Here is a 15,745-nt window from a genome sequence, read left to right on the forward strand (position 1 = left end):
GCTTGCGTGTTTTATCCGATTTGGTTTTCTACTTACTACTTCATTGTTCTTGTAAGTATGTATATATGTGTGTGTCTGTGTTATTCTGTTCTTTTTTTTTATTCGCTCGTATGCGCTTGTAGGCGTATGAGTAATATGTAAAAGTGTGTTTGTGGGTGCGTTTCTCATGGGTAGGTTTATTATTGCGTTTCTGCTGTTTCAAAATTTTGCGAAATGTTGCCGATGATTATCGGTTGTTATGGCCATTCAAAATATGTCAGATTGTTGCGGGTTGTTTTTATTTCTAGTTTTCAATGTTAGAAATCTTATGATCGATTTTAGCTGTGTGTCGCTTTGTTGCTATTACAATATGATCGTAATCAAAAGCGGTCGGGTAGCTTCAGGTATGTTTTTCACTGAAGCACTGATTGGTGGAGCCTCCAAAGTTTAGCAAAGACAACGCGCTTCGAACTGACGTTAAATGTAGAAAGCTTTCCGGTTTACTGCTCTGCTTCCTGCTAATGTTTCGCCGCTGAACGCCGAATAAGGGTGCGTTAGTTGTGAGTTAATTTAATAAGTGGTAGCTGTGAAGTCGCCTGAAAAAAAAGAAATAAATAATATTGCAGAAATCCTAAAACATAATTCGGTTGCCCAGCACGCTTTTAATACTTCTAGTTGCAGCAACCTATTTATGACTGAAATTGGTCTTATACCGGTTGTCACAATTTTTTTGTAACAACTATGCCATGTATTTTAATATACTCAGAAAAATATGCTAACTTTCTCATTACTCTTCTTTTCGGTAATTCCTGCTGAGCGAGGCAAAGCCTTGTTTACATTTTTTAACTTCCTCCTTGTCAATCGCCACCCTTTCCCCCATTTCAGAAATCCCCTTATGTCGTTTATTTGTTTATTGTACAATTGCCATCGTTCTAAATCAATAGAAACGCAAAACTTTTTACTTATTTGGATGCTCCGCCCTTGTTAACGACCTCCACCTCTTGTGCTGATTATTTTAAGTCAAGGAAGATGTGTGCCAAGTTTGATGAAGAACCGTCCAGGTGTTTCGGAGTTATGGCAGAACATACATTCATACTCACGTTCCTCGTCTCAACCCCCTGCCCCCTGTTGGCTTCCTCCTGTTATGTTGTCAATAATGCATCTCTGTTTACTTTCTGAAAATCCCTATAACGGAAGAGAAACAAGGCCATTTTTCATATATCCCTTTTTGGGGCCCCTCGCTAATCCCCCCATAACCCCCGCTTCCTTGTCTCTCTGCCACTTGTGCTGCTACAATCGCTCTAAACAAGGAGAAACGCAACCCTTTTTACTTATTGAAACCTTCCCCCACCATGGTAGGGACCACCCCCCAGTGCTGATTCCGTAATATCAAGGAACATGTGTGCCAAGTTTGGTGGAATACGGTCACGGCGTTCTAGAGTTATGTCGTAACATACAAGCATACGGTTATAGATAGATAGATTAGCTAATATGCTACAACAGTTGTCGTACCAAAATAGGCGTCACCGTGTGAGAAAAGAGACTTCAAATCCAAGCTGGGTTCTAACAGTAACTACCACACTCGTTCTCTTTATCCTGAAAAGAATCACCGTTTGCTTGACAACTACGTTGATTAATGTGACATCGTTTAAGTTCTCCAAAGTTCCGTTAGCTGATTCATACTTTCGTATTCCAACCTACATTAACATGATTGTCGGTAGGGAAGTCTTTAGCGACTTGAATACTGGACACATAGTGTTCTTTATCGAAGGACAGCCAGTATTTATCGCGACTTCTTTCGACTTCTTTGAACCTAGGACAGGACCTGACAACTGGCTTCTTTGTCTTCTTTTCAGCAAACTTTCGATACTTTTCTCACGGATCATCACCAAGATTACAACCGATTAACCGACGTAATGAGCTTCCAATAACAGCATCAGTTCTAACGAAACGGAGGGTCGTGCATGGCGAAGAAATTCCACGGAACATTTGACGCTATCGCCACTTTCCGAATCTCACGCTGAGCATCCTTTGGTTAATGCAATCTCGTTCCAAATTAACTCCTCTGCAGATGCTCTACAAACCGGCTACATCCGATCATTATTCGCCGGAGCTATTTGCCGCGGTGGTTCTTGCCGTATCTCTCTATTGTACTCGGTTCTGGCTACTCGTCGCCAATTCGTTGAGCGTCTCGACACACGTAAGTCGGTTTCAACCTGTTCGAGCCATTTAACGCGTTGAGCCTCTCTATTCCTGGTGCGGATGAAGTTCTTGAAGAGAATGGATTTCACTGCACACTCCTCCTACATCCTTGTGACGCCTCCCAAATTTCATCAGCCGTACGATAGGAATCTCTCCAAGTAATGTTTCCAACAACATCAGCTTTGTGTGTTGAAGTATGCTCTTTGATCGAAGCGTCTTGCGGAGAGCAAAATAGGCTCGACTTCTAGCTTGAATGCCTCGTTGAATCTCCTTACTCATATTATTATCTGCGGTGACCAGAAATCCCAAATATAGGAACTCATCAACCGCTTCAAGTTTAGCGCCGTCAGTAGTTACTGTCCATGGGAGGCAAATGTTGTTTTCTCTGGAGCTTCTGCCTACCATATATTTTGTTTTCGATGCATTGATTTGTAACCTTATCCTTCTAGCCTCCGTTTTTAGCCTGGCGTAGTTGGCTCCGTCGTCCCAAGGTTTCTAGCAATGATGTCGAGGTCGTCTGCGAAGGCTAAGAATTGCCTACTCTTGCTGAAGATCATTCCTCTCGTTTCGATGCCCGCTCGACGGATCACACCTTCAGTAGCGATATTGAATAACATAAGGGTGCCCAGGGAAAAATTGCAACACACTCTAATTGCTCTAATTTTTGTACCGTTGGGTAAAATCAACTGAAAATTTGCATTCGAAAAAACAGCTCGTTTGCGAAAAAGTTCTGCACAAGTACATCAAAAATCAGAATTTGTCACATCGTGGCTTCGGTAAAAAGTTGGGAGTCCCAAATTCTACCTTCTGCAAAGGTTCCAGAGAACCTCCGAAAACAAAAAATGTCGAACTTTGCCAAGAAATTCTTGATTTTGCAAGCAATTTGTTCATGTGGGAAGCGGAGTACACCTTTCGCGACCCCGTGTACCATCAAAATAGACAGGTGTGTTAGAGAGAATATCTCCTAAGGAGATTTCTTCCTCTTCTGAAGTCTCACAACTGTCCTACGAACTTCTAGTCAGATTTGACTTCATACCATTGTGCAAAGGCCGTGCTGGAGTGGCATAATACATATTAGACTGTGTTGAGAAATATTAGACTGTTATGAAACAGAATCTTCTGAAACATCCCAAAATAGTCAAAATAGTTGAAGAAATGAAGAAAGTATGTGTAAATATGCAAACCATGTCGATTTTGAGGTTATGCAGAATCTCATGGATGGAGTGAGGCCAAAGTACCGGCATTCGGATACGGAGGCAAAATTCAATAAAATAAAAACGCTAAAACTATGTTTAATGGTTTCATTTGATGCTCTGAAAGTTTGATGACAATGGTATAAAAACTCGAATTTTGCGAAGTTATTTTGTGTGTTGCAATTTTATCGTGGACACCCTTTACAAGACAGTCCATCCCCTTGCCGCAACCCTCTGCGCGATACGAAAAAACTCGAAAGTGTCCCCGAAATGCACACGTAGCATATCATTCGCTCCAGAGTAGCTTTGATCAGCCACGTCAGTTTGTCCGGAAAACCGTACTCGTGCTTTATCTGCCATAGCTGTTCGCGTTCAACTGTATCGCATGCTGCTCTGAAATCCACGAATATATGATGCGTGGGCTCGTTGTACTCTCCACATTTCTGGAGGATTTGTCGGAGAGTAAAAATTTGATCCGTAGTAGCCCTACGAATTCTCTTGCTATTAGGGATAGACGACGCAACAAAATCTGGGAGAGTACCTTTTAGGCGGCATTGACCAGCATCATGCCGCGGCACTTACAGCAATCTAGCCCTTTGCCTTTTTTGTAGATGGGACAAACCACACCTTCCATGTACTCCTCTGGTAGTTTCTCATCCTCCCAAATCCTTGAAATTATCCAGTAAAGTGCCATTGCAGGCGGTTCTTGGTCATTTTTGTAGAGTTTTGCCGAGAGTCGCTCCTTTCCGGCAGGTCTATTTTTCTTCTGCTGGCTGATCACGGGATCTCTACGAGATCGAGAGCTGGCACGCTGTTGTTGTTTGTAGGCACTCCTAGGTTAACTTCCGTTGCATCTCTGTGATCTGGTCCCTCCCCGTCCCTACACCTATCGGGTTTTGCTGTGCGTTCTTTACGCGATTGGTTTGCCTTTTCATAGAACTTACGCGTCTCAATAGCCCAGAATAGTTGTTCAAGCTCTTCACGACCTCTGTCCTCCTTCTGGCGCTTTTTCCTCTTCAAGATCGTGGTCAACTCGTTCAGCGCTCATCGTTACTTGACCAACCCTGGTGCCAATGTTTACTTAGTTTTTACAAGCTCTCTTTTCTCACTCCATCGCTTGTTGGCATTCGCACCCCCCGGGCTCGTTGGAGAACGTAACGGTGAAGCCCTCATCATTCCTAAAACAAGTTCTTATACACTTGGTCCGCAAATGCAGAAATTTTGATGCCAATGTAAGAATAATTTGTAAATTTTAATGTGACTCAATATCATCGATCAGAATAATCGGACATATTATAAAGAAAGTTTGATATTTTATTAAAAATCCACTTCAGCGTCCAGTATTTGAAGCATTGCGGCATTTCGCATGTGCCAGAACATAGGCCGATTACATTAAAGGCCAAACATAATGCTGCATCAAAGCGCCCGTCAGCGTTATTCTGATAATATTCTTAAGAGTTAGCCCTTTAGTCTGAAAGTTGCTAGATTCCCTGCGAGGAATCGCAAAAGAATCGTGTGAAGGAATTCTACAGGAGATTCGTTCAGAATGTCTTGGTTATAGAACCTGGATTGTTGTATAAGAATCCACAATTGGAATCCCGGGTTATAGGTATATCGGTAAAGGAATCTGCTTTACTATGAAATAGGAATCCTCGAGATAGGGTTATCGTGTTAGGATTGGTAGCTTTGGAGGGTAAAAATGGGTCCGCTGTTTATTTCAACACGATGAGTGACCAAACTCACACTCTATTGAAGATGACCGATCAAAACTCTTGACCAGAACTCTTGGTTCTCTTGACTTCTATCATACCAAAACAGACCAGTCGAGTAAAGTGCCACTCAACTCGACTCATACGATTGGGCACTATGATCAAGCATAGTTTTAGCTGTCAATGAACATAATTCTTTATCAATACTCTTTTGGAAAATCCAATTACAACTGCTGCATTTTAATAAAAAAAAACTTCGATGTAACATTGGGAAAACAAAGGGTAGGGTATTGTCGTTATCGTCGGGCCACTGTTATGGTCGGGCCATCACGATTTTACAGTTTTAGTAACTCATACTATCTATGGTACAACCGCTGTAAAACTTCTTTTACTGTGATAGCTAACTTTTCACAATATTGTGAGTTTCATCCGTACTGAATTCAGTGATTAAATCTTACAAAAAAAAAGTTTTCCAGGCGCAATGAACTTTTCTTCAAGAAATGATGCATGAAATGCAATTATCGAAATAAATTTTGAAAATATATGAAGTGTGTTGTACTGCACACGAAGACTATAGAAAAATCCCCTCCAGTAAGGTGTTTTAGAAGGCTAAGGAGAAATGCTAGAAAAGCGCTATTTGAGCAGGTCGGGCCACTTGAGTAATCATGGTTGGGCCACCATAATTTTAAGCGCAGAAGCGCTATAATCGCTAGAGAATGTCAGTCACGTAAAATGTGATGAAATAAAGCAAAATTGATACGATAAAAACCTAGATTTTTGTTGTTTTTTTCATTGTAGTTGTACACTTCGGAAAAGGCGATTGTAGCCATATTGATTTTACAAGATCGCCAAAATTTCGCAAAAATGCAATTAAAAATAGGGTATTTGTACCTATTTGAGCCGTTGTTCACGGAATTCACTCTATTCATGTCTCTATATAGCATTTCAATACGTATGTCTTAGATTTTCTGCGGTGGCCCAACCTGTACAACATGGCCCTACTATGACAACATTTTTTGTCTTCACGTAAATGCCTATAACTTTTTTATTTTTCGAGCAATCAGTTCAAAGCTTTCCGGAAATATACCTTATGCTTAGACCTTTGCAACGATGTATTTAAATTTCCAAAATTCCTTTTGAAACGAAAGTTATGGGTGAATTCAAAAACGTAGCCCAACCCCGTCGACACTCCCCTATTTCATCGATTCGTGCTTCACAAATAGCTAACATATTCGGAATACACATAATATGAAATAAGAATAAGTTATACATATATCTTATACAGCAGTCCCCCGAATAAGGCGGTGGGTGGTGCTGTACGCCCACGACGATTTCTTAGTTACCCGTTGACCAATAAAGTTGATTTTTGGTACATTGTTAATATCTCCTGCAATCTTTTCAACTACCAAAAATCAACTTTATTCGTTATTAAACCCATCGCCTTATTCGTGGGATTCCTGTACACTCTTACACGTCCGATTTTTTTTTGTATCTGTAGATACAGAAATCCCTCAAATAAGGGCGGTACTGTGTGCCCAACGCGATATCTCAGCTGTTCATTAACCAATAAAGTTGATTTTTGGTAGTTGACTAGGTTATACCACATACTAACAATGTACCAGAAATCAACTTTATCGATTAATGGACAACTAAGAAATCGCCGTGAGCGTACACTACCACCTACCGCCTTATTCGGGGGACTGCTGTACTATATGTAAATTTGCTAGAGATTACTATTCATGAGAATCGACATACTTATATCAGCGCTGAGCAATAAATAATATTGAAATGGCTTTTTTATAAAGCTGCCAAGCAAACATGTGTCTTTCGGCTTCATAAGCGGAAATGCTAATCACCATATGCCATCAAAACATAATCGCCATGCATAGTTGAGTGATCAGCATAAACTTATTCAGCCCGTCATAACGGCGAGCATATGTTTGAAAGTAAAATGGTTGTCACCAACAATTTCAGAATACCAATTTAGCACGAACGGATTAAGTAGGATCACGTGTGCACACAACTTACCAGCCGGTTGCTGCTGTTGCTGCTGCCCGCCGAACGGTGCCTGCTGGAACTGTTCGCTGTCGCCGCCGCCCACCGGATAGGCCGAGTACTGCGTGGTTGCATTCGGATCCGACTCGTACGTTGACGAGAACGAGGGATCCACGCCAGCTTTGAAGCGCAGGTACGCAAAATAGGCACAGGCAGCCCAGGTGAAAATCGAGAAGAACGAGAACACGATGGAAGCCTGAACGTTGTTGACACCTTCGCCGTTCGGCGGATCGTCCGCCTTGCCCCACGCATTGGTTAGATAGCAGAAGCCTATGAAGTACAGGAAGGTCCACAAAGCTACGGAAATTCAAAGAGGAAAACCAATGAAGCTTTAATTATACACGAATTTGTAAAGTCGAACTCACCTGAGAACCCAAGATCCCCAAGGACATAGTGCTTCCGCGTTTTCACCGACGACATCTGCTCGAAGAAGTACTCTCCGACAATGAATCCTATCGAAGCGAGAAAGGCGATAACTCCGATACCGACACCGTAGTTGCAAGCATTTGTGTCTCGATTGATTATGCAATACTCCTTTCCATTCTCTTCCCGCCAACCCTCAGATGATATGCAACCGAAGACGATTATCGCAAATAGCTAACAATTGGAAGAAAAAGACGAACATACAATAAAACAACAATGATATTATATCTCCGTATGAAGTTTTCTGTATAGCGAATGTGGTTATCGCTGTGGCACGATTGGTGCCACAAAACAAAATGAAAATGATAATACCGCAATGAAAATTCTTCTCGCAGCATGAAAGTGACATTTTCGACACTCCAAGAACATTCCAAGTGCGAGGATCCGCTGCTCGGAGGAAGCATGAGGTGGAATAAATTTTCCGCGCCATACCAGGCGAGTCGAAGCACAGTGGAGTGGAAGCTGGTCGGTAGGTTGACTTACAGCACTATTGTAACATATGTCTCGCCGTACAACCGTTGGCCACTCTACGGCGAACGGATGCTAGCACGATCTACAAGTTGGCAGTTATCCATATCCATACGTACGACACAACATGCCACTCACGGATGAGCTCAGTTCGGATTCGATAAACCGCCCTCATCGCAAGCCACGGCAAAAGAAGTGTTCTTCTGCAGCCACGGCGAGGATGCCTGTATCCGTAGCTCACGGCCAACTATGATGTAGTTGATGATTCGTGTAGTTTGGTTGGCTGCTGCGGGGAGGAGCCCTGGCGGGAGGACTACTAGATGCAATTAAGGCTAAAGTATGCGTACGACACGATGCGATGGAAGGCAGCCAGTCTGGGAACTTGCTTTCTTCTGTAGGTGCTATCGATTTTTGTTTTTCTCGTTAGACACACGTTCCATACACCAGATGGTAAATAGTCTGTCCTTTCGTAAGGTAGGTGGATTAAACAGGTTTTTCGTGTTTGAAAACTATGATAACTCGTCTTAATTTTAGTGTAATTATGTCCAGCCGAAGCTAGGAGAACCTATGATAACTGTATTTGACATAAAAATGTTCCGAACTGGGGAGAAATCTAACACCCAACTAATTAGAGTAAATGTCTGACCAGTTCAGACTATAATCTATTGATTATGGGTTTAATCCTGCTATAAGCATTTAAGAAAGGCTTGTTTTTCGTAACTCTACGGAAAATCGTAACCACGAAATAGCTTCTTTTCGTTGACCGTATTTAACTATTGGAATACGTATCAATTTAGCTAACATTTCCTAATTTTTGAACTTAGTAATTCACGTAAGTTTTCACCTAAGTACACAATTGTGTAGACTTGTGCTTAAAAGGATAACATATACCCAGCGCCATAGCGTGCAGTTGGCCAGATTAGTTCAAGGTGCCAAAATCGGCCTGAACCTCAATAAGACATTCTCAAGTGTAGCGAAGTTCTGGATATTGGGAGTTGTACGAATCATGTATGACAGTCTAATTATAAAAAATAATAAACTTCAAGGAAACATTGATTTAAGGAACGAGAGAGTGCTAAGCCGAGTTTTTGTTAAGGCCGCCACAATATCACGTTACAGCTCTGAGATCAGGTCTAGAATCTGATCCAAAATCTGACAAAAAATTTGGTTTAAAAAATGGTCCACAACTTAGTCCAAATCTGTACCAAAATCTGGAAAAAAATTGATAAAAAATGTAGTCCACGATATACATGTCCAAAATATGGTCCATAATCTGATTCAATCAAATCCTGATCCAAAATCTGGTTGCTGATTTAAAATTTGATTGAAAATGCGACTCAAAATTTGCTCCAGATCCAAGCTGTGGTCCAAAATCTGGCTTAAAAGCTTTTCCAAAATCTGAAAAAATGTGGTCCAGAATCTGGTCCAGGCCCAAAATCTGGTGTTGGCCCTGAATGTGGTTCAAAATCTGGTCTCAAATCTGATCCAGTATGTGGTCCAAAATATTAGGGTATTGTCGTTATCGTCGGGCCACTGTTATGGTCGGGCCATTACGATTTTACAGTTTTAGTAACTCATGATATCTATGATACAATCATTGTAAAACTTCTTACTGTGATAGTTAACTTTTCACAATATTGTGAGTCTCTATCGTGTATTCAAAACACCCGTACTGAATTCAGTGACTAAATCTTACAAAAAAAGTTTTCCAGGCGCAATGAACTTTTCTTCAAGAAATGATTCATGAAATGTAATTATCGAGATAAATTTTGAAAATGTATGGAGTGTGTTGTGTTTTTGGGAAGGCTAAGGTGAAATACTAGAAAAGCGCTATTTGTAAAGGTCGGGCCACTTGAGTAGTCATCGTTGGGCCACCATAATTTTAAGCGCAGAAGCGCAATAAACGCTAGAGAATGTCAGTCACGTAAAATGTGATGAAATAAAGCAAAATTAATACGATAAAATCCTAGAATATTGTTGTTTTTTTCATTGTAGTTGTACACTTCGGAAAAGGCGATTGTAGCAAGATTTACAAGATCGCCAAAATTTCGCAAAAATGCAATCAAAAATATGGTATTTGTACCTATATGAGCCGTTGTTCACGGAATTTATTCTTTTCATGTCTCTTTATAGAATTTCAATACGTATGTCTTAGATTTTCTGCGGTGGCCCAACCTGTGCAACCTGGCCCGACTATGACAACATTATTTGTCTTCACGTAATTGTCTATAACTTTTTTATTTTTCAAGCAATCAGTTCAAAACTTTCCGGATATATAGCTTATTCTTAGATCTTTGAAACGATGTATTTAGATTTCCAAAATTCCTTTTGAAACGAAAGTTATGGGCAAATTCTAAAACGTGGCCCAACCACGACGACACTCCCCTATCCAAAACCTGGTTCAAATGGGATAAAAATGTGGTTCAAAATCTGGCCCAGCATCAGATGGAGGTTCAGCATCTGGTTCAGGTTCAGAAACTGGTCCAAAATATGGCCGTAATAAAAAAAGTGTTGTCCAAAATCTGGTCCAGAATTTAGTTCAAATCTATTACAAAATTTGTTGCAAAATCTGGAACAAAGTTTGAAAAAAAGTGTTGTTCGCAATCTAGTCCAGGACCATAATATGGCCCAGGTCCAGAATCTAGACCCAAATTCGATATGAAATCTGGTCCAAGATCAAACAAAAATGTGGTCCCGAATCGAAGCACGGTCCACAATCTGGTCCCGGTACAGATGCCGATCTAAAATGCGATCAAAAATGTGGCTCAAAACACATTCCAAAATCTGGTCCAAAACTGATAAAAATGTGGTCCAAAATCTGGTCTAGAATCTGATACAGCTCCATAATATGGTTTAGATCCAGAATCTGTTTAACAATTAGGGCCAAAATGTGCTCAAAAATATGGTCCAAAATCTTATTCAAAATCTGGTCCAAATCTGTTAACAATGTAGTCCAAAATCTGATCAAACATGCGGTTCAAAATTTAGTCCAGAATCTAGTCCAAATCTGTACCAAAGTCTTAGACAAAAATTGATAAAAAAAATATGATCCACGATATTACCCATGACCAAAATGTGATCCAGATCTGAAATCTGGTTCAAACTCTAATCCAAAATCTAGTTAGCTAGCTGGTTTGAAATCTGATTGAAAATGCGACCCTAAATCTGCTTCAGATCCAAGATCTGATCTAAACTGTGGTTCAAAATTTTGACCGAATTCTGAAAAAAAATGTAGTTCAGAATCAGGTCCAGGCCTAAAATCTGGTCTTGACCCAGAATGTTGTTCAACTACTGGTCCCACATCTGATCCAAAATCTGATCAAATGTGTGGTTTAAAATATTATTCATACCCTGGTCCAAATCGAAATAAATGTGGTCCAATATCTGCCCCAGAATCGGCTGGAGGTTCACCATCTGGTTTAGGTCCAGAATCTGGTTCAAAATGTAGCCCAAAATCTAGTTCAGAATCTAGTTTATATCTGTTCCACAATTTGTTAGAAAATCTGGAGCACAGTTAAAAAAATGTGGTTCACAATGTGGTGGACTACATTAGTCCAGGTCCAAAATCTGGTTCGTGCTTTAAAATCTGATTAAAATCCTAGTTAAGGTCTAGAAGCTAGACCCGAATTTGGTTTAAAAACTGGTCCAAAATCTGATACAAATGTGGTCCAGAATCGAAGCAAGGTTCACAATCTGGTCCCGGTTCAGAATCTAGTCTAAAACATGCTCAAAAATGTGGTCCAAAATACTTTCTAAAATGTGGTCCTAATCTGATAAAAATATAGTTGAAAATCTGGTCAAGAATCTGATGGAGCTCCATTATATGGTTCAGGTCTAGAATGTGTAAAATGTAGTCCAAAATCTGATCCAGAACCTAATGTAGGCCCAGAATGTGGTCCAGACCACAGACCTAGAATCTGGGTCCAAAGTCAAATCCAATATCTGGTCAAAAATCTGATCAAAAATGCGGTTCAAAATTTGCTCCAAAATCTTAAACAAAAATTGATAATAAAATGTGATACACGCTGTAGTCCATGTCCAAAATATGATCCAGATCTGGAATCTGGTTCAAAGCCAGATCCAAAATCTAGTTGGTTGATGGTTTAAAATCTTATCAAAATGCTGTGGCCCAAAATCTGCTCCATGTCCAAAATCTGGCCCAAAAATCTGATCAAAAATGTGGTCCAAAATTTGGTTTATAACGAGGTCCAGTTCCAGAATCTGGTCCAAAATTTGATCCAAAATCTGATTTAAAAAATATGGACCAAAATGTAGCCCAGGTCCAGAATTTAGTTCAGGTCCAAGATCTGCTTTTTTAATTTTTAGGACTAATTTTAATTCAAAGAAGAATTCTCATCAACTAAACGTTCCCTCACTCATTTACTTACTCACTCACTCACTCACTCATTCATTCACTTGCTTACTTACTCATTCACTCACTCACTAACTCACTCAGTCGTTCTTCCGTTCTTTCGTTCTTTCGCTCTATTGTTCTTCTGTTCTTCTGTTCTTCTGTTCTTCTGTTCTTCTGTTCTTCTGTTCTTCTGTTCTTCTGTTCTTCTGTTCTTCTGTTCTTCTGTTCTTCTGTTCTTCTGTTCTTCTGTTCTTCTGTTCTTCTGTTCTTCTGTTCTTCTGTTCTTCTGTTCTTCTGTTCTTCTGTTCTTCTGTTCTTCTGTTCTTCTGTTCTTCTGTTCTTCTGTTCTTCTGTTCTTCTGTTCTTCTGTTCTTCTGTTCTTCTGTTCTTCTGTTCTTCTGTTCTTCTGTTCTTCTGTTCTTCTGTTCTTCTGTTCTTCTGTTCTTCTGTTCTTCTGTTCTTCTGTTCTTCTGTTCTTCTGTTCTTCTGTTCTTCTGTTCTTCTATTCTTCTGTTCTTCTGTTCTTCTGTTCTTCCGCTCTTCCGTTCTCTCGCTCTTTCGTTTTTTCGTTCTTCCGTTATTTCGTTCTTCCACTCTTCCGTTCTTCCATTTTTCCGGTTTTTCGCTCTTTCGTTCTTCCGTTCTTTCGTTTTTTCGTTTTTCCATTCTTCCATTCTTCCGTTCTTTCGTTCTTCTGCTCTCCCGTTCTTCTGTTCTTCTGTTCTCCCGTTCTTTCGTTCTCCCGTTCTTCTATTCTGCCGTTCTACCGTTCATCCGATCTCCCGTTCTTCCTTTCTTTCGTACTTTCGTTCTCCCGTTCTTTGGGGTCTCCGCTCTTACGTAATTTCATTTTTTTCATTTTTTCCTTGTTTTCTTTTGGTTTGTTTTTATTTGTTTTCTGTTATCTATTATCGGTTGTCTGTTGTCTGTTGTCTGTTGTATGTTGTCTGTTGTCTGTTGTCTGTTGTCTGTTGTCTGTTGTCTGTTGTCTGTTGTCTGTTGTCTGTTGTCTGTTGTCTGTTGTCTGTTGTCTGTTGTCTGTTGTCTGTTGTCTGTTGTCTGTTGTCTGTTGTCTGTTGTCTGTTGTCTGTTGTCTGTTGTCTGTTGTCTGTTGTCTGTTGTCTGTTGTCTGTTGTCTGTTGTCTGTTGTCTGTTGTTTGCTGTCTGTTGTCTTTTGTCTGTTGTCTGTTTTGCGGAAGAAACAGTAGGCATGGAGAAATGAAGAAAAAATGAACAGTAATCCATTATGTATTTGTAGAGAATCAAACAAAATAGTTTGATTGTAGAAGTGAAACAGGGGCTAACAACCTCAGTCTAAGAAGCAAGAAAGGAACTGAAGATAAAAAATAAACCATTCACGGTGAAAACTAGCCGCAACCAAAGGGTTAAGGGCTGAACTGAACTGAAAACTGAAAGGGGAAAAGCCCCAGATATTAAAATTCAAGAAATGTTGAGTTTTTTTGCGCAGTCGATCGTGAGAACGAAAACCTTCAAAGATATTTGCCACTGTCGATCTCAGTCCAGCGATGATTGTTTTCTACAACATCTGTTTACTGTCAATAGGAATACATTACCATTTTAGAAAAATTTAACAGAGCCTCCACGGCCCAACAGGTCGAGGATAGTTTGTTTCACCTTAACCTAGACAATATGATGTCCTGAAAGTAAAACCTCTTATAAAATAGCTCTCTTTTAGATCGTTTTTATCGATACATTATTAAAATTCAGTCAAAACTGCCGTCTTGTATGCAATAATTTATAAGTTTCATAGGCGGGTACAGGTTTCTAATTTAGGATATCTATGCTCTTAATTTACACACGAACATATGAACAGGATTTCTTGCGCCCAAAATTAACTGCTGTTTCGCGTTGTTTTCAAGGATTTCCTTATCGTATAGAAGGACATGAATTTACAGTTTTTTTTATTGTTGCTCAGAAAAACTCACCTCATTCATTCATTTCATTCAATCAGTTTAAAAATGCTGAATATAAATCACGTTTATAAAATCGAAGGATTTAACATACTAATACTGAGTTTCCCTTTTGGGTGAAATCATTTTGAAATGTTTGTAATCTATTTATAAATTTATGATATTCTATCGCATTTATCTTCGCACGTCTAATTCGAGAAGAATTCATAACCTATATTTCAATAACATGAAAAGAAATACGTCCCTGCCATAGAAACTTGTTTTAGAACAAATAATCTCAAAACTTTCGAAAGAAAGCATTACCAAATAACAAAGGCCACAGAATACGACGAAGCTAACGAAGAAAATGTCCAACGACTTTCCACAAAAGTTATTACTACTCGTCAGTAGTAAATATAACACACTGCGAAAAAAGGCATTTCAGGCCACGGAATCCCATCGCATACGGGCGGACTGTCATTCAGTTTCTTCCACCGTGCAAACAGAGAACTCTCCTGCCATGCCAGTAGTCAAGTCAATTCGGTACACCTTCCAGCGAGCGCGAGAGCGTGGGAGAGAACATTCACCGTTTCTAGCACAATGGCCGATTTGATTGCTCCCGCCACCCCCAACCAACAGGCCAACCAACCACCCGAGAACCACAGGGCGAATTCTCGTGTCTCCTACGACGTCGTTCAACTATCAGAAAATCGATTTTCTGTTCGGTTGCGGGTGGACGAGCAGAAGGGTGAAATGAATAACAAAAAATAATAAAAAAGCATCTGCCTATGATTATCGAACGGAAAATATAGGAGATTTCGCTTGATATTCACCAAACAAACGCCTCGCAGGATCACGGTGGGCCTCATCACAAAGCCGATAGGATCAAAGGCCCCACCTGCTTTGCCTCCGCCATAGGCCCCACCGCTGAAATCCATCATTTTCGTTATGTGCTCCGTTTTGAGGCCTTTTATTAAACCGTTTCCTGGGTGAAAAATGTGCTGCAAAGCCTGCTTTGCTTCGTTTGTACACTAGAGCAGCGAACTTTCCACCTATTCGCTGAACTTTTCCGAAACTATTAACCGTTTTTTTGTAACGAAAAACACTTTTTTCTTCAATTGCTTTGGACGACCGCGAGAACGCTTACGAAACCGTCGGTGGCCTTCGGAATGTTTTTCCTCGTACTAGCAAATCCTAACTGACTCACTGTGACAGCAATTTTCCAAGAGTGTGGAGTGCAGCTCAATCTTCTGGAAGGGACACATTTTTGCGGAAGAAGGGCTCTCACCGCCCCCTCTCTTTCCGATAGGCAGCAGCAGAAGAGCTTATGTTGATGCAATGCAATGATGGCTTTTCCTGCGAGACTTTTCCGTTTTTTCTCTCTCTCGCTCCCATCAATTAGATGGATTTTCTCATTCGTTATCACTCTCGCCTAACCGACTTGTACGACGC

General features: G+C 40.3%; 1 protein-coding gene across 1 annotated transcript; it reads right to left on the bottom strand.

Moving 5' to 3' along the window:
- Window positions 1-474: 474 nt before the first annotated feature.
- LOC128737861 (synaptogyrin) lies at window positions 475-15,396 on the bottom strand. Its single transcript, XM_053832594.1, has 4 exons — window positions 15,127-15,396; window positions 7,504-7,735; window positions 7,112-7,435; window positions 475-575 (listed from the first exon to the last, which is right to left on the bottom strand). The coding sequence occupies exons 1-4, from the start codon at window positions 15,232-15,234 to the stop codon at window positions 550-552; spliced, it is 690 nt and encodes a 229-aa protein (XP_053688569.1). The 5' UTR covers window positions 15,235-15,396; the 3' UTR covers window positions 475-549.
- Between the last annotated feature and the right edge of the window lie 349 nt (window positions 15,397-15,745).

The sequence above is a fragment of the Sabethes cyaneus genome, chromosome 2 (assembly GCF_943734655.1).
Source record: "Sabethes cyaneus chromosome 2, idSabCyanKW18_F2, whole genome shotgun sequence".
NCBI classification, from domain to species: Eukaryota; Metazoa; Arthropoda; class Insecta; order Diptera; family Culicidae; genus Sabethes; species Sabethes cyaneus.